This window comes from Alternaria hordeiaustralica (assembly GCF_023758085.1).
Source record: "Alternaria hordeiaustralica strain BMP 2776 chromosome Unknown scaffold_2, whole genome shotgun sequence".
In the NCBI taxonomy this organism is placed as follows: Eukaryota; Fungi; Ascomycota; class Dothideomycetes; order Pleosporales; family Pleosporaceae; genus Alternaria; species Alternaria hordeiaustralica.
The window spans coordinates 656,529-683,219 of NW_026056774.1; the positions used below are offsets into that span (position 1 = coordinate 656,529).

General features: G+C 52.5%; 9 protein-coding genes across 9 annotated transcripts; 5 read left to right on the top strand and 4 right to left on the bottom strand.

Annotated features, from left to right (window-relative positions):
• Positions 1 to 1,315: 1,315 nt before the first annotated feature.
• Positions 1,316 to 1,945, top strand: J4E84_001676 (uncharacterized protein; the record flags this gene model as incomplete). Its single annotated transcript, XM_049384307.1, has 2 exons — positions 1,316 to 1,670; positions 1,725 to 1,945. The coding sequence occupies 2 exons, from the start codon at positions 1,316 to 1,318 to the stop codon at positions 1,943 to 1,945; spliced, it is 576 nt and encodes a 191-aa protein (XP_049247663.1).
• A 392-nt stretch (positions 1,946 to 2,337) lies between these two features.
• Positions 2,338 to 3,039, top strand: J4E84_001677 (uncharacterized protein; the record flags this gene model as incomplete). The annotated part of the gene is made up of 1 exon (XM_049384308.1): positions 2,338 to 3,039. One exon carries the CDS (start codon positions 2,338 to 2,340, stop codon positions 3,037 to 3,039), a length of 702 nt encoding a protein of 233 aa, XP_049247664.1.
• Positions 3,040 to 4,047: 1,008 nt separating this feature from the next.
• J4E84_001678 (uncharacterized protein) lies at positions 4,048 to 4,457 on the top strand (the record flags this gene model as incomplete). The annotated part of the gene is made up of 2 exons (XM_049384309.1): positions 4,048 to 4,228; positions 4,285 to 4,457. 2 exons carry the CDS (start codon positions 4,048 to 4,050, stop codon positions 4,455 to 4,457), a joined length of 354 nt encoding a protein of 117 aa, XP_049247665.1.
• Positions 4,458 to 4,707: 250 nt separating this feature from the next.
• J4E84_001679 (uncharacterized protein) lies at positions 4,708 to 6,006 on the bottom strand (the record flags this gene model as incomplete). Its single annotated transcript, XM_049384310.1, has 1 exon — positions 4,708 to 6,006. The coding sequence occupies one exon, from the start codon at positions 6,004 to 6,006 to the stop codon at positions 4,708 to 4,710; it is 1,299 nt and encodes a 432-aa protein (XP_049247666.1).
• A 1,530-nt stretch (positions 6,007 to 7,536) lies between these two features.
• Positions 7,537 to 8,778, bottom strand: J4E84_001680 (uncharacterized protein; the record flags this gene model as incomplete). Its single annotated transcript, XM_049384311.1, has 1 exon — positions 7,537 to 8,778. The coding sequence occupies one exon, from the start codon at positions 8,776 to 8,778 to the stop codon at positions 7,537 to 7,539; it is 1,242 nt and encodes a 413-aa protein (XP_049247667.1).
• A 1,865-nt stretch (positions 8,779 to 10,643) lies between these two features.
• Positions 10,644 to 14,684, bottom strand: J4E84_001681 (uncharacterized protein; the record flags this gene model as incomplete). The annotated part of the gene is made up of 3 exons (XM_049384312.1): positions 10,644 to 10,946; positions 10,998 to 14,279; positions 14,412 to 14,684. The coding sequence occupies 3 exons, from the start codon at positions 14,682 to 14,684 to the stop codon at positions 10,644 to 10,646; spliced, it is 3,858 nt and encodes a 1,285-aa protein (XP_049247668.1).
• Positions 14,685 to 19,454: 4,770 nt separating this feature from the next.
• Positions 19,455 to 21,742, top strand: J4E84_001682 (uncharacterized protein; the record flags this gene model as incomplete). Its single annotated transcript, XM_049384313.1, has 2 exons — positions 19,455 to 20,238; positions 21,099 to 21,742. 2 exons carry the CDS (start codon positions 19,455 to 19,457, stop codon positions 21,740 to 21,742), a joined length of 1,428 nt encoding a protein of 475 aa, XP_049247669.1.
• A 799-nt stretch (positions 21,743 to 22,541) lies between these two features.
• J4E84_001683 (uncharacterized protein) lies at positions 22,542 to 23,433 on the top strand (the record flags this gene model as incomplete). The annotated part of the gene is made up of 3 exons (XM_049384314.1): positions 22,542 to 22,731; positions 22,786 to 23,353; positions 23,403 to 23,433. 3 exons carry the CDS (start codon positions 22,542 to 22,544, stop codon positions 23,431 to 23,433), a joined length of 789 nt encoding a protein of 262 aa, XP_049247670.1.
• Positions 23,434 to 24,250: 817 nt separating this feature from the next.
• J4E84_001684 (uncharacterized protein) lies at positions 24,251 to 26,131 on the bottom strand (the record flags this gene model as incomplete). Its single annotated transcript, XM_049384315.1, has 1 exon — positions 24,251 to 26,131. The coding sequence occupies one exon, from the start codon at positions 26,129 to 26,131 to the stop codon at positions 24,251 to 24,253; it is 1,881 nt and encodes a 626-aa protein (XP_049247671.1).
• Between the last annotated feature and the right edge of the window lie 560 nt (positions 26,132 to 26,691).

Genomic DNA, 26,691 nt, shown 5'->3' on the forward strand with positions numbered 1-26,691 from the left:
AGTACGCTCCTTACGGACAATGCGCGAAAGGGCATCGGAATCTTACACCCCTAATGCTAATGTCTGCGCATTCATGTTCTCAACGCCTTCGGGGATTAAAAGGGATTGCGCTCGGTGGGACCAAGTGATTGTTAGTCAGGACTCTGCGCAGACATTTGCTGATGCCGTGATGCTCTGCCATGCTGTTATTGCTACTGCGCAGGCACATCGCGACTGCTGGACACTTCCAAGGTTGGTGCAGGTGCTGTTTGTTGAGTGTCTAGGTATTCGTAACCGTACACCTCTGGCAGATGTCGAGCGCACATCTCTGGTCTGAGACTGCGCAACTTCTGAGAGGCTTTGAGAAGATTCGGCTTCGACTGCGCTGGATGCTTTGGTGTTGGGAAGCCCTGGCATTCGCGCAACAGGGAAATGAAGGGCGAACTAGAGCCTTGGCAGATGACATAGCTTCTCGGTCCCTATGTTGAGCAACTTCACGGCGGCGTGGCACCTCGTTGTTTCATCAATACCACCGAACAAGCATCCTCCCGACTGCTCGCCGTAATCCGCGCATAATGACGTTGTGAGAACAGCGCCCCTAGGAGTCACCATGCGTAAAGACAGAGAGAGCGGAAGCGCAATCGCGGGAGCACGCGTAGGACGTTTGCAAACCAACGAACAATTGCGCAGCGAGCTCATAAGAACGATGTGTTCTTTGGAGAAGGTTCCACGCGCCTCATGGCACGGACGGTAGATCTGCCGATCGTTTGATCGAGAGAGATGACCCCACGCGTACGCCATTTCAACTCACCAGCTTCACCAAAACTGATGAGAAGGGACCACAGCCATGCAGACGACCCTGTTTTGTTTCAATAAAGTCTAGACCTGTTTTTGTAACCTTGTTTCTTGTCCACAGGCAGACATCATGCAGGGCCAATCCCCTGTACCGCTCGCAAAAGAAGGAAACAAAGAGATGTCTGTAACGGTCCGTCACCCACAGGGGGTCCCTCATTTCCTAACTCCACACCTTGCATCACCGTGCTCCCGACCCCACGGTGATCACTTACAACTCTAATGCTTAGCGTATGACATAGAGAGAGGTAATATAGAAGATGGGCCGCTCGCTCATATTCTTCCCTCGATAACCGACCATTCACAACCCCAAAGAACTCACTGCTTTGGCGCATTGACTTGTAAAGACTCCCCTTCACCTGTCTTCCCCTCGAGTACCGACAAGCACCAAGTTCTCCCATTACCGACACTCAACCTGCTGTACCACATCTTCTCGACATCCCTGGCTTCGAAGTCGGATCTATCAGCCAGAATGTACACCCAAATGCTCTTCAGCGCGTTTCTAGCGACGGCGCTCGCGGCACCGCTCGTTCAACGGCAGTCACCGAAGACGGGAGCCAGTGACAGTTGGCAACCCGCATCCGACACAATAACGACATGCGACCCCGCCTCCGACTCCGATAAATTACTCAGCTTCACAGCTGATCCCAAACTCGAGACTATCCTTAACAACGCCTGCGCCGCCATGATGCCCGGTTGCGCCTATCCAGACCGCATCCCCACCGGTACGCTGTGTACCGCGACTGTTGACTACCCACTCAACGGCGACAAGAACAGCACACAGGATGCCAATGTAGTGGGTAGCGATGGTAACAGAATTACCGACATGGCTGTCAGATGTAAGAAACTCTTATCCAATTCGCAGCATCCACATGTACTAACGAAGGTCATAGTCGATGTCACACCAGCTTCCCAACCCGAGGACTCTGCTGGTGTCTTCTGGAAGGTCGAGGATTGCTATGGCTACTTTGCTCGCATGCTTCAGAAGGAGGGAAAAGAGGGATGTCACAACAGCGTCGGATCGGGTTCCGGTAATGTGACGGTCGGCGGTGATTCATCACTGGCTGGTACCATCTTCAAGGTCTCCATTGTTCCTACGGAGAGCTTGCAATAGCTGTCCATATTTACTTTCTTGTTCATTTTTAGGGTATTGCTGAGCTTTGGCGTCACGATAGGCGCGTACGGACCATGGATCAAGCGCTGTGCGCATTGGCGTTCTATTGTAGCAGTCCCGTTGCTATTCATTTTATGATTGTCACGCTTCACGTCAGAAATCGGTGAGGTGTGAATCTTCTACATTGTTCCTGCCACACCAGTGTGAAAATGTAGCAGCCGCATTCACTATAAGTTTCGGCAAGTTCGACTGCTTTGGACGTGCCGGTACGCCGTCCTTTCCACCCAACGCCTCCAGATCACTCTCACTTGATCAGCAGCTTGTCTCGTTAGCTTACTCAGGATTCATACACAGTATCGCCTTAGTTACAAAACGCAAATCCTCTCAGCACAATGGCGCACGATTACCGCTCACCACTCGACAACGCGGACGAAGAGCTGGTAAAGTACAAGAACCCGTACCTCAAAGGCATGGGAGATCAGAGCATATGTACCATCTGGCCGACCGATGCACCTACAGACTACATAAGCAGCGCCACCGTCTTCCTCGAAGCCGAATACGCAAATCCCGATTCGCCAATCCACCAAGACCCTCCGCTACCCATCCCACCAGATCCCGACGACAACTCACTCAGACCCCTCAAAACCGACGACGATGTCTTCGACGCTGCTCGTATATGGCTCAAATGTCCTCTCGATCACGCCATCGTGATGAAATATCCTACTCAACTCGTGCAACTCAATGGGTGGGTGGGCTACAGTCGGGTAACACTCTATTATGAGAAGTTCATGGGGACACACCAACCGAGATTGCTCATGACTATCAAGTGGCTATGTCCGAACACACTGGATGGCATAGCTGAAGGTGACACGATCGATCGGCAGTGGGTGGACGAGCCAAAGGCCTACAAATGCTCATACGTTGCTCTTTGCGATTACGACAACCTCGTTCTTTTAAGGTTCGGAAACGTCTTGGGGATTGAAGGAATTCGGGTCACCGCCGTTCCAAGAGATAGTATGCGTCTGGCGTTCTTGGGATTCCTACTTGAAGCGTGCGATGCGGTATTAGGTGAGCCAGGTAGTGGCCTGTCTTGATTCAATTCTCTTGTCGTAACCTCACACTCTACTAAAGGACTCCAGTAATGGATAGATGACTAAGCAGATCAATGGTAGCTGTTTGGAGGTCAATAACAAACTTTTTCTGTACAAGCTCTGGGTCTGTCACGAAGCTCGCAACGCGTATGCATAATCTGATGACAGAACCTAGCTTCGGAGGCTTCCATAGCATCCTCCATAGGCGAAACCAAGCAAACATGGTAGTGTAGAGGCCACGCGACGAAGGCGGTGATGCGGCTCCATGCCAAGTCGGCGCATACGTCATCACCAGCTCACGGTCGCTCACCCCTGTTCTCAAAACACCAACCTCGTTACTAAACAACAGCTGCGGTTGCCGACAGCCGCAACATCTCGTAATGAGAAGAAGAGCCGGGCACCTCCGCTACCACATTTCGACCGAGGAAAAGAGTCCGCATGCTTGGCAACACGTGCATACCGATGCGCGTTCACGATGGTTCCTGTCGGTCCGGGAAAGGTACCGGCGACATGCACATGTATCCGAGTCTGGACTGTTTATGAAAACGTGGTACTGTGTAGTGGCTTGGGAGTGACGTGCCACCAGCCACAGTTTTTTTATGTCAAGTAGAGCAGGCACGTCCTCATTGCAAAATTATTACCATCCCTGCCTTGTCTACACCATACACCATAATCTCTAATTCAGACACAAGGTGCAAGCTTCATCGAAATGCGCGTCGCCAGTACCGTCCTCGCACTCTCCTCCGCCGCCTCAGGCTTCATCCACCCTCGTCAAGCCTCCTACAATGAGACGAGCTCTACACCCAATGTCGCGGCCGCACAATATGACGGAACCTGTTTTTACCCAGTCCCTGATTCCAAGTTCAACCTGAACGCGTATCTCGGTACCTGGTATCAGGTAGCTGGTACGCCATTCGGTCCTACAGCCGGCGCGCGTTGCGTGAGCGCAAATTACGAACTCAACGTACGTTTTTTCGTGTATGCGAATCTTTAGACGGTGATTGACAGCTGATGCAGGACAATGGTACGGTGCGCGTCACAAACACCGCTACTGTCGGCCCACGAACTGTCGACATTGTCGGCACAGCTACGCCCGTAGACTCTGCCTATGGCGCCGGCGGTGCTTTCGTTGTCAGCTTCCCTGGCACGCCATCAACGGCAGAATGCCCAGGACCCAACTACATTGTGCAAGGTGAGTCGTGTTATGAGCATTAATCGAACTGCACGATCACTAACGTTGATGCGCAGATTACGCCGTCGATTGGGCGATTGTGCAGACGCAGAAGTGGAACACGCTGTACATCTTGAGCAGGGTGCGACAACCAGCCGCTGAAAGCATCGATGCATGGATTGATCGCGCTGTGGCTTTTGGATCGAACGCATCCTCGATTATGAAGTTCAACCAGACGGGTTGCGAATAGGCGTAAGTCGGCAGTGAGGAGCTGAGGATTTCAATGCGGCGACGTTGATGTGAGCCATCGGTTTATGCAGAGCCGCGAAAACTTCATCACATAACCATCCAAGAGAAGGGCACATCGACCATCTGAGCACTCAATACTCCAGAGATACATGTACAATAGAGAGAGTATACATTTTTCAGGCCTGATGCCGATCAATGGGTATCCAATGACTTCCAAAAGGAACAACAACTCCGGTTACGCGTTGTAAAGCTTATGACGACTGTGCAGCAGACGCACTCTGCTCATCAACCTCAACGACGCTCTTCCCGTCGTCTTCCTCGCCTTTCTCAATTGCCATGACCAAACCCAGACCTGGATCCACGCTCGTCTCAGAACCGTTCTCAAGCTCAACGTGCTTTGCTGGAGCATAAGGATTGAGCGGATCCCAAACGGCGGGAATATAACGCTCATCGTCGTGGTACTGGTCTGACAACCACTGTTCCGGGGGGGAAGCAGGACACCAGCCCGGCCCAGACAGACCGATCATTAGACCATCCCAACGCACCATTGGATTCAGAGGTTTGCGATACTGTTTCGTAAGACGCTCGTGGGTTTGACGCATGCGGCACTGATCTTCACAAAGAGGATGGGTGCGGACAGCAGAACAGTTGAAGTCGAACACTTTGACCGTCGGACAACTCGCCTCATCTGCTTCGTGGAGACCATTGATCATGATGTTTCGCGGGTAAAAGTCGCAGTGAACCACGCCCGTGTGATATATCACAGACTCAGCGTCTAGAACCTTCTTGAGCACCTCGGAACGCTTGTCTTGCGGCAAAGATTCGGCGTTGATTTGACACATCGACCGCCCTGGTAAATGTTGCATTAGAATGAGTGGAACATGACGCGTGTGCTTCTGGACCTTTCCTCCTTGACGGACAACCACGTTGATATCTATGGTCCAGGTTCCGTAGAATGCGGGTGTTACGTTGCGAGCCGCTGCCGACTTTTGCAGCTCGACATATGCGTGGGCCTCGCGACTGTAATCGCCATACGCTTCATACTTGACATGTTGTTTGCGGCCGAAATCGTTGATATACTCGTAGTACAGCGGATCGTAGATCTTAGCAACCATGTCTCCGTTGATCACTACTAGCTGCGCGCCTTGATCGTTGCTGGTTCGGATAATGGAAGTGATGGCGAGTGATTTTGTTTCGTGACCGATGGTTTTGCCGCCCAAATCTGGTCTTGACAAGCAAAACTCCAGTAGGGGTATGGACATCCAATCTTCCCGCTCATTCTGGCATTCAGTGTCGTAAAAGTCATAGCCAAAAGGCTCTGGAGGCTCGTGTTTTGTTGCGATAGCTGAGAAGCCCACGACGTATGGCAGCCTCGGTCGTTCCGTGAGGTCGGTGTCACTATCGTCAGCGTCGCTCGCTCGCTGTTGCGCGCCATGCTTGGATGGTCGCACGGAATTATCTGAAGTGACTGACGAGCTCGGGGAGCCACTATTGGTGCAAGGGAGGTCAGAGCCATCGGGAGCTGCGTGCGGTGAATGCGGAATCTCCATCCTGATATGTGTGCTGGAGTTGGGAATTTTCATGTAGTGGGATGGATGCAGAGGCGGGGTACAGTAGGGAGATGGTCCCAGGCAACCATGGAACGGTCCAACGCCAGCCGCTTAGCGTCAGCGCGCAATCACGTGATTTGCATTCACTCTCTCGACCTTTGTGGTCTTAGCTCTATTGCTGCGTATCTCTAAGTGAGAGTCTACCCAACGGCGCAGTTGCTTATATAGAGAATGTCCGACTCCTCGCACTTGCCAACCCCTGACATACCATTATTACGCAGCTCAGTTCGTGGAGCCAACTTTATCAGCGACTTGTACGCCCAATTGTAAGCCGTCCAAGTAACATGAGGTCCAGTAGTCAATCCTCGGACTATTCTTCTCCAGCGCCATCAGTCATCGGTTCTTTCAACAAACCCCTTCCTCAATTGGACACTTCTTCTCAAGCCTCATACATAGGGGTCTCATCTTCGATCTGGTACAATCACCAACACCACAGAACCACCGCGGACATTGTATTATGTACCGATAAGTCGTTTGGAAAGAACTGCAGAAAGCTTCTTGTCTAAAGAGCGTCTCATAAGAAAGGGGCTTGAAAAGAAGCACATCCTCTCTACGTACTTGTCCGCGGTTCGTCTAATACACTGAGGCTGATATAGTCGGTTCTTATTAGGCATACAATATCCAGTCTATCATAGGAGTCTTCAACGTTATGTTTGGCGGTAACTTCCTCTTTCTGCCAAGAGCCTTCGCAGCAAACGGAAGTAGTTCACAGAAAAGACGGCGCGAAAACGAGCGTGCGATTCGATTTCCTCTTCAGGAAGCGTTCAAAGAGCAGCCCGAACGGTCAAGGAGAAGTCATCGCTGTTATCAAATACAAGCGACGCCGGTTAATTTGATACAACGACTTCCAGCCTGCACTCGTGGCAGAGGGCGCTCCGCCGGAGAAAAAGGATATTCTTGAAGGAAATGCGGGTCCATTCTGCAAGCAGGTTAGTGTCTATGCTACTCGCACTGGATGCGGACATGTTGCGTTGCTTGATTGCGATAATCTGACCCTTTTCGAGTTCCATCGGCTGGGCAGGGGAAGGGGTGGAGATGAAGCGAAGGTGTCATGGGTACATGAGAGTGATGAAGGACTTGGCTTCATAAAGGAGAGCTACATCCGCAAGGTCCTCTTAGGCTGGCTCGTCAAAGCATTCGAAGATGCGGGGATGGAAGTCAAGAGCTAAGCGGTCTAGATGTGTTGCACTTATTATGCGCATTCAAACTGCTAAGTTTGGTGCACGAAATGTCATCTAGAGGACGCGAGAGACGTCGGGAGAACTTGTCCGGTTAGCGATTTGGAAGCGAAGAGACCCAAAATACACATACGTTTGCAGTTACACATGTTGCCATACTAGGTGTATACGTGACTAGGTTCGCGCTCTGCCTACAAGTACCCCATGCAATGTATACACCAGCCTGCGATTCGCAACTTCGTATATTTCGAGGTGTCTGCGCACACTTTCAGACTATTCAGACTGCACAGCTTCATCCTGGAATGTCTTCTTCGTCATCAAACCGCGCCATGTGCAGCATCGGAACCGTACCCTTGACAGCTCCAATCACGGCCTCATGGCTCCACTTCTTCAAACCTCTAGACCAATCAATCCTAGGACAAGCGTTCCTATCCAACGCATCCCTAACAAGAGGCACATACTCCTCCCTCTCCCCAAAACACTCCCACAGCCACTCATTCGTCGTCTCCGCCTTACTACTAACCCAGCCCTTAAACGCAAAATCGCCCATCGCATTCCAAAACCTCGTTACTGGCCCCATTATCCTGCCCGGCCATTGCTGTTGTATGTATGCGGAGTCGGAGTCGCCAGGACGGGGTTCGCTGAGCCGAATAACGTTGGAGACGTTGAAGTCGATGATGACGATGCGGAGATCTGGGTCGTCGAGGGAAGAGGTTGGTGATGGGGAAACGAGCATGACGTTGCGAGGCGCGATGTCGCGGTGCAGGACACCGGCGGCGAAAATGAGGGATTCGGCTTCTAGGACTTTCTTCATAATTGCCGAGCGGGTTTCTGCAGAGAGCAGTAGAGGCTTTATGGCGGTCATAACAGTACCGGGTATATATTCCATGAGTATGAGCCGAACGTGTCGTGTGTACATCTGGCCGTCCACCAACGTGTCTACGTCAATAGTCCAGCTACCATAGTACTCCGGGACGACGCGCTGCGCCTTAGGATCTCGTCTTAACTCATCGTACGCGGCGGCTTCGCGAGAGTAATCTCCGTCAGATAGTACGACAACATCGCGCTTGTCGTCGAAGATGTCGAATTCGTCATCGTAAAGCGGGTCGTATATCTTTGCTACTACATCTCCGTTGACCAAGACGACTTGTGCACCGTATATAGAGCCGGTACGTATTGTGTCGGTGACGGTAAGCGTGTAGGACTCTTCGAGCGTACACCCTTCAATTGGCGGTCGGATAAGACAGTAGTTGAGCTGCGGTAGTCTGAAGTGGCCTGTTTTGAAAGGCGGCCATGGAGTGTTGTAACCGTTACCGAAAGGCGCAGGTGGGACGTGACGGTGGGCAGTGAACGTGGCGCCTACCGTGTAGGGCATAGCAGGTCTACTGTCGGTCTTGTTGTACGGGTAGTTCAAATTTTCGAGATCGTTGCTCTTCTGGCTCCCCACACGACGTTCTGATTTATCAGGAGCGGTGTCAAGCGACCTAGAACTGCGCGCTGAGGGCGTCATACGGCGGGAAGAGCTCGTCGTCATGGCGGCTGGCGACTGGTATCTGGGGCGTTTGACCTGAGAGTGTAAAAGTGTCCGTAAACCAGACTAGAGCAATCGCCCATACGCCATTTTCGCAAACGGGGGTGAGCGGTGAAAGCGTTTTTCGTGGTCCCTGGTGAAAGTGAATCGACTCTAAATCCATAGGTGAAGCCATGTTTGGCGAACGAAACCCTCATCTGATCTTGATCCCGAGATACCAAGCACAGTATCTCCCTGGATAAATAGTACCAAGTGTTCGGGGAAACGAGAACGAAGAGAAAGTCATTCCAGAATACTGCAGGTTTGGAAATGGCGCGTTGTAGATTCATCGTGACCTCATCCAAAAACCGGACGTTGCCCAACAGGAGTATCTGACTTAGGTTCCTGAGAGACAGGCTGTTGAGGAATAAGCTGAGAACCCCATTGCTGAACCGGCTGCGAACCCCACTGTTGGTGAGGATGCGGCGCCCATTGTTGTTGCGGAGGCTGACCCACCCACTGCTGTCCTGGTTGACCCATCCATTGCTGTCCCGGCTGCTGAACCCACTGCTGTCCCTGCGGTCCAGTATAAGGCGACGGCGGACCAGGTGGCTGCATCTCATACACACTCGCAAACGCCGCATATCTCCCTTTACCGCCAAACGCCCACTTAACCCCTCCTCTCGCCCGTACAAGAATCCACAAGCTGACAAAGACTGATAAAGCAGCGACAGCCATGGCTATGACCATAAACCTCATTGCCTTCGCAGTGCCACATGCTGTTCTTGCCCAATCTTCCTCAGGGAAGAATTTGTCGATCTGACATGCCCACGTCTCTCTCGTGTGCTCCTGATCGTCCTGGCCAACGTCTTCGTAACTCTGCCAGCTACTATCGCTACTCTGAACAGACGTGACATAGCCAAAGACACCCAGACTCGCACCAACCATCACGACATTACTAACGAAGATGATCCACGTCCACATCCTCTCATGTCCCGCTGTGCCCTCTGTTCTTCTCAATTGCCATATCCCCGCTGCGCTGAGCAGACTGACTAGATATCCTAGCAGACATAACGCGAGTATGGTGATTGTGGGCGCGTTGTTGACATCGATCGTCACGGTGGTATCGTTCGAGCCGGGGCGGGACAACGTTATCTGGGAAGCGCCGCTGCGTATGTCGCGACCGAGACCGTCGTTGAAGTAGTTTTTGGATATGCGCTCGAGGATGTTGGTCAAGGCGGCGAGGCCGAAGAGGAAGAGAAGGGGTGGTAGGAGGAGGAGTAGGACACGGATGCCGTTGGGGTTGCGCATTCTCGTAGCTCGGCGGTGGATGGCGGCGTCTAGGGAGTCGCGATGAGCTGATACGGGTTATACTTGGGCGCAAGATGTCCCTTTCTCCCAGCTAAAGGTGCGCAAGGCGACAGTCGAGCCATCGTGACTCGCTGGTGGCGGTCTGGGTCGAGGCGTGGACGCCTGAAAGCAGCGTTGGGGGCCAGCCTTGCTTGGCAAACCTACACGTCTGAGAATAGCCTTGCATGCTGTATTTAGCGAAGTGACGCTGGATCAAATCGAGTCGCAAAGACTATGACACTATGTCGCCAGAAGTCGCGTGCTGCACCGTGGCATCGCGACACGCGTTCACGTGGTTGTGGGGCATCATCCTGTCGGGCCGTCCACCGGGTGATTCAACAAAACCATGTACAAAAGCCATAACAGAGAGATATTATCTATTGAATCTACTCCGCCCAAGGCAGAGAAACAGGCATTCTATATGCCAAAGATCTACACAAGTACCAGCCTAACGATCTAAGAAAAAATTACAAGTATATGTTCTAGCGTCCCATGAATTCCAAACGCCGTGTATGCAAAATAGCTCCCGCTCATTGGAACTATTGCGGTGCGCCGATAGCCTGCAGCTTCGCCAGCTCAAAGTAAACGCCCTTCTTGGCCACCAAGTCCTCGTGTCTACCCTTTTCTACGATCTTGCCTTGGTCAAAGACATAGATCACGTCGGCGTGTTGGATTGTGCTTAAGCGATGCGCGATAGCGATTGTAGTGCGGCCTTGTGCGGCGGAGTCGAGGGCGGCTTGTACAACGCGTTCGGATGTGGAGTCGAGGGCGGATGTGGCTTCGTCGAGAAGGAGGACTTTGGGGTCGCGGAGGAGGGCGCGGGCGATGGCTATGCGTTGGCGCTGGAAGACATGTTAGTGGGTTGAGAGACATGGATGAGTAGGAGAACATACCTGACCACCAGACAGTAGGGCACCCTTTGCGCCGACCAGCGTGTTGAAGCCGTCAGGTAACGATGTGATGAAGTCGTAGATGTTGGCGTCTTTACACGCTTGTATCACCGCGTCATCGCCCAGTTCCTCCTTGTCGGCAAGGATGTTTTCTCGGATTGTGCCAGTGTAAAGCGTTGTTTCTTGACTGACAATGGCTAGTTGCGATCGGTAGTCTTGAAGGTTGTAATCCTTGACCTCCACGTCATCGACGAGCACGGCACCGCTTGTCGGGTCGTAAAACCTCTCGAGCAGCTGCATCACCGTCGACTTGCCAGAACCGGATGCGCCGACAAGGGCGATGAATTGACCAGGTTCAGCAGAAAGACTGATGCCGCGCAGAACACGGTGGTCCGGTCTTCCAGGGTAGGTGAAACGTATATCCTGCAGCTCGATCTTGCCGCTCAGCCTGTCAATCTTCTTGCCTTCAGTCGACCAATTGTCAATCTTAGGAACGCGGTTTAGGAATGACTTGAGAAGCTTCGCTGCATCCCTAGCCTCGCCCATATCGGGAGCGAAGGAGAAGATGGCACCGGCCGACTGAGCACCGTTGATGATGGAGGAGTAGACGACGAAGAACTGCAAAACAGTGTACTCCTGGTTGAACAACAGACGTCCTCCGTACCAGAACACAAGGGCGAAGATGAACATGCTAAGACCTTGGGATGTCGCAAAGAGCACTGCGGACACGTTCGTGAACTTGAAGTAACCCTTGCCCTGGTCTGCAAGCTTTGTGTGGTAGGTGGACAAGAGATGCTTCTCCAGCGAGAGAGAGGCCACGGTACGAATAGAAGAGGCGGCCTCACAAGCGAAGCTAGCGGCATCGGATGTCTCCTTGGTTCGTTTCTCCATGCGAGTGAGAGCATAGAATCTGAAGTAACCACAAGCGATGACAAGGGGAATGGTTGCAGAGCACACGAGTGCCAGCTTCCATCCGAAAGAGCAACCCACGATGAAGGCGACAAGGATGGAAGCGGCGGCGCTGACAATCGTTCCGAGAGTAGAGCCACTGAGACCGGCGAGACGATTCGCCTCTGAAGAAAGGAAGTTGCTCAGCGCACCGGAAGTGACCGTGTCACCATCGAAGAACTCCATATCTTGACGAAGCATGGCGCCGAAAGCGCGCGTTCGCACGCTGCCAACAAGCCTGGCAGATCCTTTCGACAGTGTCATACCCTGAACGTAGTAGAAGAAGCCGATGACGATTCCGAGCATGAGGAACATGCCACACCAGAAGTTGACGTTGAGTCCACCGAGAGATGTTCCGGGAGATAGAAGCGAGTTGATGGAGTTACCCAGGAAGATGGCTTGGATGGCTGGGTTGCAGCCAGCAAGGAAACTGAATACTAATCCAATGGTCATGGTAGAGTGCTCGCCCTTGTTCATCTCCCAAGCGAACTTGACCAACTCCCAGGTGCCGTATTCCTTGTCTTTATCATCCTTCTTGGCATGGAATTCTGAAGGAGCGGATGTAACAGTGCGCATCAAAGCAAGCTTCTCTTCATCGACAACACCTTCCGTTTTACTCTCAGGGTCGTCGAGAAGCGTCATCCTGTTGGCGGGGCTGATCTTTGCGGTAAGCTCCTGAGCCTGTACTAGACTTGCGTACACAGCTCCGCGGTTGATGAGCTCTTGATGAGTGCCTTGCTCGACGATTCTGCCCAAAGCCATGACCACAATGTTATCGGCCTTCTTGATCGTGGAGAGTCGGTGGGCGATCACGATGGTCGTACGTCCTTGCGACGCGCGGTCGAGAGCTTCCTGGACTGCGCTCTCGGAGCGGGTATCGAGGGCTGCGGTAGCTTCATCTAGGAGGAGGATCTTCGGGTCTGACACAATAGCACGAGCAATCGCGACACGTTGCTTCTGGCCACCAGACAACAAGCCACCTCGCTCTCCAACCTTGGTTTGGTATTTCTCTGGGAGATCCATAATGAAGTCGTGAGCGTTGGCAATCTTGGCGGCCTTCTCGATAAGCTCCATCTTCTTCTCGTCCGATACGTCTGCGTATTCCGTGTTGACCAAGCCGTGGAGAATGCTCTCGTAGATGGTTGTGCTGAACAGAACGGGTTCTTGACTCACGATAGCCATGTGTTGCCTCAACCAGCGTAGATTGAGTGTAGTGATGTCTCTCCCGTCCAAGAATATTTGGCCCTCCATTGGAAGGTAGAAGCGTTCCAGTAGTCCAACAATGGTGGATTTTCCAGATCCAGATGCACCAACGAGCGCAATCATCTTGCCTGATGGTACGTCCAGGTTGAAGTCCGATAACACGACAGTGTCCGGTCGGGATGGGTATACGTGCTTGAGGTTCCTGAACTCGAGGTTGCCAACAAAGTCATCGGGTACAATGCCTGCATCCGTTTCCGGGTCGATGGGGGAGTTTCGTTCGATCGTGTTGAAAACCTTCGTAGCTGCCGCAGTAGCTCCACCGAAAGCCTGAATATGCGGCAAGTTCTGTCCAATGGAAAAGCCAGCAATCATGAGTGCCATGACTACAGTCAGAATGTTGGAAACGCCAAGGTCCCCATCATCGAGGAATCGTTTACCTTGCCAGAATGCAAGGCCGTACTGGAGGTTCAGCACACCCATCATGCCAGCAATCATCATAGAAAGCCAGAACTTGGCCTTGAAGTCCAACTTCGTAGCGCGGTCTACGAAAGCCTTGTACTTCTCCTCGAGTCGCTTCTGGGTGCCGTATGCAGCGACGTTGCGAGCTGAAGACAGCACTTCCTCGGCCAGGGAAGCAGCAGTGGCGTATTCGTCGATGGAGAGTGTCTGAGCTTTCTTCATCATGGTACCGTTGACACCCATCATCATGATAAGGGCTAATGTTGCGGCCAGCATGATCAGAGAGAGCTTCCAGGATCGTATAAAACCGATGATGATGGCAGAAACAAACATGGATACTCCGGTAACGAAGAGACCGATTTTCTGGCCTATGCCATCTTGCACCAAGTTCATATCGGAGCTGATGCGAGTGGTGATCTCACCAGATCCGAGGAAATCGAAGAAGGCGATGTTCTGTCTGAAGATGGCACGTAGGTAAAGTTCCCGAATGGTTCGTGTGATGCGCTCTCCGGTGTACGAGAATCCAATGATGCTGATGTAAGAAGTGACGAAAGATCCAATTCCAAGGTAAACGAAGTAGAGGGTAAACTGGTTGATCTGGTCCTGGAACTTGGCAGCAGCGACTGCATCAACTGAGAAGCTGGTAAAACTTCCAGCGAAGTTACCGTAAACGAGCTGAATAAAGTTAGCTCGAAGTTCCCACAACTCGGATGAACATGTGTTTCCTTTTGGTGATCAAACTCAAAATCCACATGACCAAATCGTCCATGTTCGAGTGGTGCAAAAAAAGTACGAAATGCTACTTACCGTCATGAGTGGCATGACAGCACCAGCTGCGATACTGGCGATTAACGCAATGACCATGACGACTTTGTCCTTTCCGTTGGCATAGCGAAATAGCGAGAAGTAACCGACTGTGAGGTTCGGCGCAGTCAATTGCCTGTCGATGATATCCTTCTCTTGATCACTGAGGCCAGCTGTGGGAGGCTTGGCCTCCTTTTCCTTATGCATCTCATGTTTCTCGTCGATGGCCGCGGAGATGGCCGTCCCCGTCGACGTTGCTGAGTCCTCGTTGTCCATGCTCAGGCGATGAGCGTGTCTTGTCGTGTCGTTGCTGATACTTGGCGTGCAGCAGTCGAAATACCTCTAAGAAGTCTTAAGGGGATGTCGCGAGGAGAGGAACAATAACTTCTCCTGCAATTCCTTTGAGATCCTTCAGCGCGCCACCCACGGGCCTAGAAGATTAGAGATCCTTGTAGAGCAAGGGCGAGCCGTTGTCCGAGCCGGACGGCACTAGGCTTGATAGGGCAAAACACACGATCTAAGCTTCTCGGTTGGGTGGCGATGGACCCGAATGTGGATGACGCAAAAGCGCGGACTCGTTTCGTCCGGGGGGCTGGAATACGGCCGATACGATGGATGGATTGCGCAACACCAAGGCGCGAGTGCGAGTGCGAAGGCAACTACAGATGACACGGCGCTGACAAGACCAATAACGCATGCGCCAAACGATGGCAGAACCCGACAAAACCAGAATCGATGGAAAGTCGATAGTCGTGCTTGCTTCTGTTTGTATTGAAAATTTCAAGGAGAGCGAGATGCAGAGGCCCCCATATAAGAGATGTTGCAAACATGTCTGCCTGAAGTTGATGACAGTCATCGTCGGATTTGGCGCATAACTTTCCACTCCGGTGTGCTGGATACGCACAATGCTGTACTCACCGATACGAGTAGCCCGCAAAAGGTTGGTGGAAGCGAGCGTCTCGGGTCCGGCTAAAGGCCGGTCGTCGGGAGACATGAGCCGCCGATGGCAGAGTCCTGGCTCCTGGGCTGCCTGTGCCCCCGCGCACTGTTATAAAAGAGCGAGGTGCTCGGATTTCGTTCACGTCGGACAGAACAACCTCCGATAAGAGGCCTCTTTATCCAATCATAAAAGCGCAATCACGTATCGCATCCGGAATCACAACACCCGTGCCATGTTCACGTTATCGACAGCTTCTCTACACTGTACCCAGATAGTGCCAAGGCATATGCCATCGAAGACGCGTCAACGCTTAACGTCACTGTAAGTCATGTGTGCGGAAGACGTGGTGGCAGAGCGAAGCGGGAATAGTGCGATACTTACCTAGGTACCTAGGTATACGGGATACGAGATCAAACCGCCCGAGGCATGCACTACGACTAGGTTCACACTGAATGGCATACGAAAAACGCGATACTCACACCTAGGTACCACCTCGCACAACAGAACACTAAAGAGACCTGCGGCCTACATCAAGGTAAAAATATGCAAAGTAGGCAACCTAACGTCAACGTAGGCTCCAGGGTGTTCAGTTTCTCATGAATGCTTCGATTGCTTTTCAAGTTACCCAACCATTTGCTCGTCTCACTGTTCTTCAACTATGTCCATTCGTCTTCACCCCGTCCACCCCCCTCCACGACTGAGCATGTCCCGCCAAACTCCTCCTCACAAAGACAACCTCCTTCTCCTTGACGTCACCACACGCCGCACATACCAGACGCGCAGCGCCGCAGTCGCCAAGGGCACCCCATGCAGTATACACCTTGCAGTAGAAACACACCCAACCATAATGTCTCGCATCTTCCCTCGTTGTGACCTGAACCTCGAAACAAACGGTTGGTATATTATCTGTATTGGAATTAGGTTTGACCACGTAGTGCCCATTGGAGAGGGAGGTAGTAGTTACCCAGGCTCATTGAACCAAGCTGCAGATGGAGTGGCACAGGCCGGCAGGCTACATGGCCGCACCGGCGTAGAGAACCTAAGACATGGCAAGACCCAGGCGTGTTGTAGTGTGAGCTGCGATGACAGATCCATCCGCGTTGTGCTGGGCTCTCTGCGCGAGCATCTCGGACCGCAAGTTGCACGAGCGCTAGGTGGGCGGCTTTAGTGAGATCGCAAGGGATGTTGAGGATTTCGCGCTCTGGGTAGGGGTCAGCAACTTCTGTGGTGAGGGCGAAAAGAAGGGGAAAGGGACTTACTAGTGGGTGTCGTCATATTGCTGTTGCTCAATTAAGCGGGTGGTTAAGTTGTAGCGATGGTCTATTGGGAATAGTGTTGGATGTATACGTGCATCGTGCAGCAGAAGCCGGAGACTTCGTTGAAAGTGAGAGCAAACGCAGTTGCGATTCTATCCTAGCGTGATCTGGACCTCTCCACGTGCTGGTAGCCACTTCACAGCAGGAACAATCTCGTTGCACCTGACGTATACAAGCACATCGTCCTTTCGCTTCCGACATCAAATTGATCTCGTACCTGCATACACAAAGCGCTCAGTCGACATCATGGACGTCGTCAGCAGTATGTATACCTCAACTGTACCAACTACTCTCGTGCTAACCATACGCAAGAGAAAGATATACTAGAGCAGGAAAGCTTCACAGCGCAAAGAATTATGCTATTCGCATGCAAACAGTCTGCGGAGATGGCCCGAAACGTAAGAGCCTCTCTCTTCCTTCACACATTCCTTTACTCCCCTCACCAGATTAAGACGTTGATACTACGCAGTCAAACCCCCCTCTCCGCGGATGGGTCTGTCACGACTGCTCGCACTTCAACGTACCGGGCACCATAGCTTCACCCGGTGGCCCATGTCAAACATGTGAATTGCCGGTCTGCGAGGCCGAGTGCGCCGATGCAACTGTTACAACGCGCGACGACCGCCGCTGTTCGGGATACGCTTGCTGGTACTGCAAGTACTTCTATACGTGGCCCAAGGACAAAGATGGGAACCATATGCCAGGTAGCGCACTTTCTTGTGGTATTTGTGGGGACTTGGAAGAGGAGGAAGTGGTGTTTATCAAGAGTTGGATTGAAGAATTAGACGCAACCAAGGAAGAGAAGACTGAGCAACAAGAACAGAAGAACAAGAACTTCAAGGGTGAGAGAGAAGACAAAGAGGCTAAGTTGGGGGATTTCGATGATGGTCAAGGTGACTTCGTTGTAGTTAATAGGCATAGGGCCAGATCAACTCGAGGGACTGGAGGCGGAGGTGCTGCGCGATAGATCGCTCATTCCAGGCAATACGAAACTTGCAGTTCAAGTTTGAAGTATCTCGGACTGTGGTTTGGTGTAGTTGGACAATCCTCACATTGATGTTCAAGCGGCTGCCCAGGTGGTGACGTCAGTCCGCTGGCTCATAATCGACACGTGACTGCTCATTACGGTACTCTCGACCATGGGTGCAATAGCCTAACAAGAGCTTGGAAATACAAAGGCCATAAGTGTGACTACGAACAACATAATATTCGAAACTTTGCATAGCTTTCAGGCGAACAACATTTACGCAATTCGCCGGCCCTTGCCCACCTGCGGTCACAAGCAGCTAATTCGTTGATCTCGGGCTTGGTGGTGGGCAATGAGTGTGCGGAAGTATCTTACTACTCGATCTACGCTTCAATCGCCATGTCAACCACCAGCTTCCCACCCCGGCCCTTGTGGTATTCGTCTACAAGCTCGTTTAACTTCGTCAAAGGAAACGAAGTCGACAAAGCGCGAATACCATGTTCGGCGGAAAACTCGAGCATTTCACGAAGCACTTTGTTACTTCCTACCAGGCTTCCGATGATTCTTATATCTCGAAACACGACGTCGCGCGAGTTGATGTGGAAGCCATTCTCCGGGAACGACACGACAACGCACGTGCCGTGTGACTTGAGCAGTGTCATGCCGTAGTCAAAAGCATTTTGGCTTTCCGGCAGGACGATCACTGCATCCAGTCCCATCTCGCCAACATCTTTCTTGTTGTCTTGTCTACCGATCTCCTGAACGACATCCGCTGCTTCCTTCTTCCGGGCGTCTACGATATAAGGCTGGGGCTCCAATCTCAAGGCGACATCTTGCGAAAGCTTGAGAGGCTCATCTGCTGCCTCAATACCCAGGACCTTGTACCCCATCTTGACGCCGTATTGTAAGCCCAGATGGCCAAGACCACCACCTGCTCCTAGTATGCCGACTCGGTCGCCTTGCTTCAGTCTGCATCTTTTGAGGGCTCCGTATATGGTCACGCCGGCGCACATCAGAGGGGCAGTCTCTACTGCGGTCAGACCGTCTGGTATTGGTGATAGCTGTCTCGCATCCACAACGGCATACTGCGCAAACCCTCCATCTTTGCTCAGCCCTTTGTTCTCAGCATTGATACAGTTCACCGAGTAGCCTCCTTCATCCATGGCGACCGGATCGTCCACGCGCTCGTTCTTGCACTCGAAACATGAGCCACAAGCATGGAAAGAACGTCCCGGTACACCGACCCTCACGCCAATCTCGAACGCGCTAGCTTCTTTGCTGGGCGTCTGGAAAAGAGCGACCACCGTCCCTGCGAACTCGTGGCACCCGATGTGAGGGAAAGATTTCGGCAATCCTGGCATCTGTCCTTCCGCTAGGACATAGTCGGTATGGCAATACGAAGCAGCATCTACCCTGATGAGGATGTCATGCGGCTCCTCCAGCTTCGGAATTGGAACTGATCGTAGCCTGTATGGTTCCTTGTAAGCCTCCAGGTACTGCGCTTGCATCGATTCGGGCACAGTAAACGACATTGTGTTTTGAGAACTTCTCGAATTGATAAGGAGCGGGGAGTTGCCCTTCGACTACATCTGGGAACAATCTCAATCTATATACCTTCTATTACCACTGATGGATTCAGATCTCGATATCTCAAAGGGATTGACCCCGCGTGCGGGGTAGTCGACAAGGTGGGGCCGCAGGACGGAATACATGCCAGCGACTTCCCCAACCACGCTTTCTCCAACAACGATGTCATATTTGGCGTCAAACATGGCTCCTTCGAGAACGCTTCAGCTACCAGCTCTTGCCTCCTGCCATTCGCCATGGCTTCAAGCAACGATACCGTTGTTCTTCCAGCACCAGCCCAGGATCAAACATACGTTACCATCTCAGCCCTCGAAGCCGGTCAACTTACCCTTCCCGAGAGACTCTTCGTTACAGATGCCGATCCAGAAAGACGTGCGACAGTCCCATCTCTCTCTTTCTTGATTCGACACGGTTCATCAAATCTCGTCTTCGATCTCGGTCTCAAACGCGACTTCTCTGGCTACCGGGAAGCACAACAGCATCATATAGCGCAACGCCAGCCTACCAGTGTCAGTCCGGATGCAGCTGAGAGCCTGCGAAAAGGTGGAATTGACCCAAAAGACGTGGACGTGGTGATGCTGAGTCATGTTCACTGGGACCATGTGGGTACACCGAGCGATTTCACAAAAGCGCGATTTGTGGTCGGAAGTGGAACTATGCATCTTCTTGCGAACGGCGGTGGACCACTTTATCCGTCCGAGATATTCAACCCTGATGAATTGCCTGCCGACCGAACGAGCGAGCTACCACCTGTTCGCAAGGCAGAAGCTCTACGCGCATTCAAAAACCAGACAAAAGAACTTGCGTGGAAGCCGCTGGCGGGGTTTCCCGCCTCCATAGACTTCTATGGAGATGGATCGTTATTCATCATCGATGCGCCAGGGCACTTGTTCGGACATATCAACCTTCTCGCCCGAACAGGGCCAAAGAAATGGGTATACCTTGGTGGCGATTGTTGTCATGACCCACGCATCTTGAGAGGCGAGAAGGGTATCGCGCTCTACGACGATGGGAAAGGCGGTTTGAGAAGTGTGCATGCTGACACTGATGCTGCAGCGGCTACCGTAGAGACAATAGCGAGGCTCTTGAAGCAAGGGACTGTTCGTGAAGAATGTGGAAGCCCTGTAGAAGTAGAGGTGATTGTAGCGCACGATGGAAGTTGGGCGCGGGCGAATAGGGCGGCGTTCTTGCCTGGGCATCTTTGAACCGTGGCTGCGCAAATGACATCTCGCGCATATAGTGCACCTCAGCCCGGCTCTGTTCATAAAGAAGTTTTGCCGATCAAACATCGGTAGTCGCAATATTTGCGCTCTATTTGACCTATTGTATTAGTAATTTGCATAATTTGTAAGTTATGATTGGTTTGTGGGTGTGCTGTACCTACCTAGGTAGGTCGACGCGCTGTGTCACGTGATTACCTCACGGGTACATAGGCTCTCCTTCCTTAGTAGTTAGCACCTTAGCTCTTACAATAACAACTCAATACACCGTATACTTCGCACGCTGACTCGGGTGATCACATCAACCATCGTTCAAAGAAGAAGAAAACCAGCGCTACACGTCCTCCTCGTTCTGATTCCACGACATTCCCACGATACACCAACATTATTCTTATCGTGCACAACGACCCAACACATAACAAAACTCGAAAAACATTCACAAAACTCCGGCAAGACATCTCCGTGCATCATGTGCAGGACTCCATCCAATCCGTCATGGATGTACGATGGGTCGGCAGACAACACTACAGGTACGGAGCCTACACCAATGAGAAATCGAAACAAGACCAACACTAAAATTACGTGCAGGGGAAGGCTTTTAGATGCAACGGCATCATACCGAGGCGATGGAAGGCGTCACAAGGACTTGTGCGACCATAGTCGAGGAACGCAGGGCCGAACTCGAACGGCGAGAAAACAAAATCAAGGAGCGCCAAGTTGAGCTCCAGAAATGCAGGGCGCGACTCCAGGAAGCCGAGACTCAGGTGGATGTTGCTCGAAGCTGTCTTGCCACTATGGGGCAGAACAACTACGTAACACATCAGTACACCGCGGAGACGAACGACGTCTATGCAGACACGGATCATGATAGACTCTCGAGTCACCCGGCGCCCCCTCCTTATTCGCCTCCCAACGATCTCGATCACGAAAGGATACCAGCAGCAAGTGACGCGCCGATAGACGGAGACACAGATCAACTACACCAGAGAGAGCGCGATCATGGAAGCAGCGACTCTGATAACAGCAGCGATGAACGCGACTACCATGAGCGGAGGAGAAAACTCATCGCAGAACTTCTCCCTCTTTACAGGGAGATTGGCAAGTCAAAGAGTGAGCTGACGAAACGCAAAAGAGAAGCACGGGCGCCCCAGGAGATGATCGGACTGCTTCGAAGACACATCAGCCTCATGGAACAAGCGATGGGTCCGCTGAAGCAGTTGGCGTTCGATGTTGGGGAGTTCGATCCTCTAGTTGATACCGCGATAGAGGCCGTTACTGGAGGACCGATGTCCCTAGGATGGTGATCGTCGCGAGATGGGCAGAGGGTGTGAGGATCGAGATGGTCAAGATGAAGTGAGCATGGGGGACGCTATTCTTTTGTTGTTTGTGAGCACAGTTCAGTACGGGAAAGGCTGTTAGTCCCAGGTCTTCTAGCAAAGAGCACGAGGACAGTCATCTATCATGCAATGGAACAGCCTTGACCACAAAATTTCTAGGGAGCAAGCTCTCTCTACAGCTAAACAGTTGTGTTAGGCATGCTAGGGATTAAAAAAAAAGGTAAAAAGATGTAGATCTAAGACAAGACATCGTGAGGCCTAAGAGTGGGAACGTAACACCAGGTTCGGCCCCATACTGTTTTTATCAACATTCAAAAATCATACTAGGTACGCTCGGCTGGTTCGGCGCACTAATCGAGTTCATCAAAGCAAAATGAGAAGTGGAAGAGAGAGCGCAAACATGACCTATTTGGAATAGTCTGTAAAACGGAGATCGCTAGCAAACGGACAACGTCTTTTGGGTAACACGGTGTGACCACCGACAATCGCGCCGTCACCCTATATCCGTCTTCTCCCCCAATCTGGATACCGAGCTTGGCCCCAAATCTCGACGACGATCGCATCCGTTTGTCTGCCATTTTTCCGTCAGGGCTGATTCTAACGCCTTCGTATATACCGCCCCAATCTTGAACTTTGGATATGCGCTCATTCGCTTCGACTGCACATCGGCGTCCCTCCAAGTAACACTGCGCTTCCCCGAGCCTCAGAAAGTGTTCCGAATTCGAAATCGCGACCATCGATCATTGACCGCGACTCCTCCACCACAATGCTAGGCCTCAGTTACTACCACGGTCAAATAGCCGTCGCACACTTCATCTGCTGCCTCATCGCCGGCCTCACAGTCTGCACACGCATCTACGCCAAAAAATCGACCAAGCAAGGTCTTAGAAGAGACGACTATCTCATCATATGGACCCTGATCGTCTACTGGGCCGCCATCATCGTCGCGCTACACGGTAGAACATGACCACTACAGTAGCTCTAACCATGCACTGACTCTTTCACGACAGAGAGCTTCACAAACTTTGGACCCTATACCAAGACCGAAGTTCTAGACATGCACTTGACCGCTGCCTCCCCGCAGCTGATCCAATACCGTAAGGCCATGCTCACCGCCTTCCTCCTGGGCATATGGTCTCAATTCACCTGCAAACTCTCCATCCTCCTCTTCTACCGGCGCATCTTCCGCACCTGCACCTTCCACCAGCGCGCCTCACTCTACCTAATAATCTTCACCTCGCTCTGGTGGGCCACCGCCGTCGCCGCCATGATATTCGTCTGCCGGTCCTTCGTCGTCAGCTCCCATAGTCCAACTGAAGCTATCAAAGTGGCTGCTGAGCAGGGGAAATGGAAGGGAAAATGGCCGCAAGTATTCCAGGCTTTTCTCGCGCTCGACGCGGCTAACGATTTGGCTATCTTGCTTGTGCCGATAAGAACGGCGTTTACGCTGCAGATGGCAAGGAGGGCGAAGGCGCAGCTTGTGGGTGTTTTTGTGTTGGGTGGGTTCGTTGTTGTTACGAATGTGGTAAGGATTGTTGAGTTTTATACGAGGCGGAAAGAGGATCCGAATGAGAGTAGGTTTTCTATTGCTTTGATACTGAGAGTCGTTTATGCTGACGTTGATCAGTTTTCTATCATGCCACCGAGCTTTGGACTAGCATTCATGTTTGTACTGCGGTCTTGTGTGCTTGTTTGCCCATATTGAAGCCGCTTTGGACGTCGGTCTCGACGAAGGTTAGGACGAGGGTCACAGGGATGAGGTCGGGTGAAGACCGGGGTAGTACCCAGGGGAGCGAGGCGGCTGTTTTGGATAGGGAGACGCAGGATTGGAATGCTATCAAGAAGACAGTGACAGTCCACCAGACGTCTTCAGAAGCGTGAGGATCCAGCGGAGCGTCGCGGTTGGTAGCTAGGAAAGAGGTTTTGCGAAAGACGTTGTTTACACCAAATACACAACAACAAGAACAATAACATGAGATCTGGTACACGTACCCGTACTCTACCATGAAACGGTCTGACAGAAATGAAGACGTGACGTCTGGGTCCTCCACGTGGGTGTGGAGCTCCCGAGGTCCTCGACACGAGTCGCTTGAGGTTTAGCGTCCCGAAGAATTTCAAGCTTCGCGTAAACCCAATCTTTCATTCCGCATCACTTAGACAACACACGCAGTAGCATCTAATAGGGAGATTCTTGCACATAACTCGTTATCAAACCAAAGGTAATATGGTCATGCACCATGGCGTGACATGAGGAAAAAAACACACAACGCCAGTGGATCCCGAAGCACACACCACCCATAATCCAGGACCCGACTCTTCTGACGTCTCTCGAAACGCCGTTAGCACTAATTGCCGTTATCCGTAGATGCTCCCACCGATATCATGATCCCGAATCGCCCCGCCATGTACACCTTGCCTTACCCTGAACACCGGAAAAGAAGAATGATGGACTGCTGCCATCAGGTCCATCATAGCCTACACAAAGAAGGCATCCGGGAGGGTGGAAAGAAGAGCAAATGAGACTACAGCACCGGTAGCACCAAGCAAGGGATACGCAGCCTTGTTGAGAACCTTGCTGAGGACTGAGCGGGGAGTCTTCTTGGGACGCTGGGCAATAATGGCAGCCGTCTGGATTGCAGCAGCATCATCCACTGAAACAGCAGCTACTGAGTTTGAGGTTGCATGCTCATCGCCAATGGCGGCCTTCAATACTTCGTCAAGAACGGCTTCTGGCTCGTCTGCCTCAAGTACATCTGCCTTGCGCTTCAAATCCTTTACAGATTCTGGCGTAGGCGGCTGCTCCTCAACGATCTCCTCGATGGATACCTTGGTACGGCGACCTGGCTGCACCGGCGGGGAGGTCTCGAAGTCGGGTACGAAATATGGTGGAGGTGTCTGCAGACGACTCGCTTGCATGGGTTGGCTAGGATAAGGAGTGAATTGGGGCATGGGAGCACGAGCCTCATTCGCCTCTGCCATCGGGGCAAGAGGAGCCGGACTGAACAGGGACGGTCGGTCGCCAAAGTTGGTGCCCAAGTAGTTTGGCGGAACGCCCTCGGAGTACCATTCCTGAAGATCGGCCACTTCCCTGAAGGAGCGATAGTTTGAATCGCACCATGGTGCTGCCCTAGACGCCGAGGGACGTGGCGGCAGAGGTGGAGGCGCGTTATCTCCGTAGACGTTACTGTTCGACATGGAGTTGCCGTCAGAGCCCTGCATGCCGAACATGTACAAGCGTGGTAGTGACGGCTGTGTGTTGGCTACGTCTTGCGGCATGTATACGTCCGAGAGCGAAAGCGTCGTTGTATCGCGCGGGAAGGAGTGAACAGTTTGGGGTACTTGGCTGTGGATTGACGCCTCGTTCTCTTTGTTGGATGAGGATGTGGTGGGCTTCTTGTGTTCAACCTCTTCCATTTCCTCGTCCTCTGAATCCTGAATCTCGGGCTCGGAGTCAGACAGCATCTCGGAACTATCGATGCTGCCAGCCTCGCTGTCCGAATCAGAACCAAGGGCGGCCACGTCTTCTCCATCGCTAGAAGGGTTTGGACTGGCAGGCTCGAGGGAGTCGTCACGGCGGGACGCAAAGCTCTCTGGGTTGTAGTCCTCGTTGGGAAGAGTGGTGCGCATTGCGGACGTTGGGTAGTCGTCCTGACTAACACTGAGAGTGTGGCCATGCTCGTTCGGGTGCAGGACCTGATCCATGATCATGGTAACCTCTTCTTGGTCGTCGGCCTCCGATTGGTCATCAGCTGCGTCGGAGTCGTCGTCGATGACGAAAGGATCGATCTGGCTGCCTCGGCGCTCTGCAACTTCCTCTTCGTCACTTTCGGCATCAGGGACGGTGAAGCCGAGAGAGAAGGGGCGTGATAGCTGCGACTCGAAAGTGTAGGTGCGGGCTACGAAGAACTCTGTGTGGGTTGGTGTCAGCTCAGAAGGTAGGGTAAGAGGAGGTTTGGAGGGCCTACGCGAGGACGTACCCTCATTACGGTTAACGTCAGTGCCGAATTGCAGGACATCGCCATCGTTCAGCTTGGTGGGTGTGTTGGCAGAGAGCCTCTGACCGTTCAGCATGGTGCCGTGCATGGAGCCTTTGTCGGTAATGTAGACTTCCGGAACGCCGCTGTTTGCGTTGGCCGAGAGAACGGCGTGCTGGCGGGATATGACGGGGCTGTCGATGAAGGCGTTATGAGGTGCGGCCATGAGCTCTCGCTTGGCTGCGTTGCTGGACGCTCGACCGATAGGGAACTCGCTGTTGAGCGGCAGGTCGAACTCACGGGTCTCGTACGTGTCGTACCGCTTTGCGTCCCGGAGGACGATACGGAAGACTGGGGTGTCAGTGAGACGGGGAAAGAACATGGAAGATGGTGCGATGAGAAGCCTACTTGAACTCATGAGGAGAGAGAAGTGCGTCTCGCCAGACAGTGACGCGAATACAGCCTTGGTTGGGAGGCGGAGCAGTTGAGCGGGGTGAGGTTGAGCGGGGACGCTGTGTAGGTAGTACCGTGGGCCAGGAGGCAGGAGCAACCAGTAACGTGTAGATAAAGGTGCTGCTCGAGTATAAGGAGTGGGAAGAAGGGTAAAGCGAGTAATTCACGCGAAGTTATTGCAAACCTCGCCGTCACTATGGGCGGGGCAGAGAGACGGTCAATGGTGAGGCAGCCACCAGGCGGTGATGCTCCTGGTCACGACTGCCTTCCGGGGTACTATCAGCTTATCAGCCCGCAGTAGGGCGCATTAGTGGGTTTAGCGCAACGGGAAGGTTCCCCACCCTGAAATCTGCAGCGGCGCGACGAGAAAGTTGCTGCTGCGCTCTATTGTAACCCAGATTATGACTCACGACGCGACGACTATGCGAGACGACGACCACTGCGACGACTCCCGGTAGCATCAACTCACCTCAGCGACCCCGCATAACC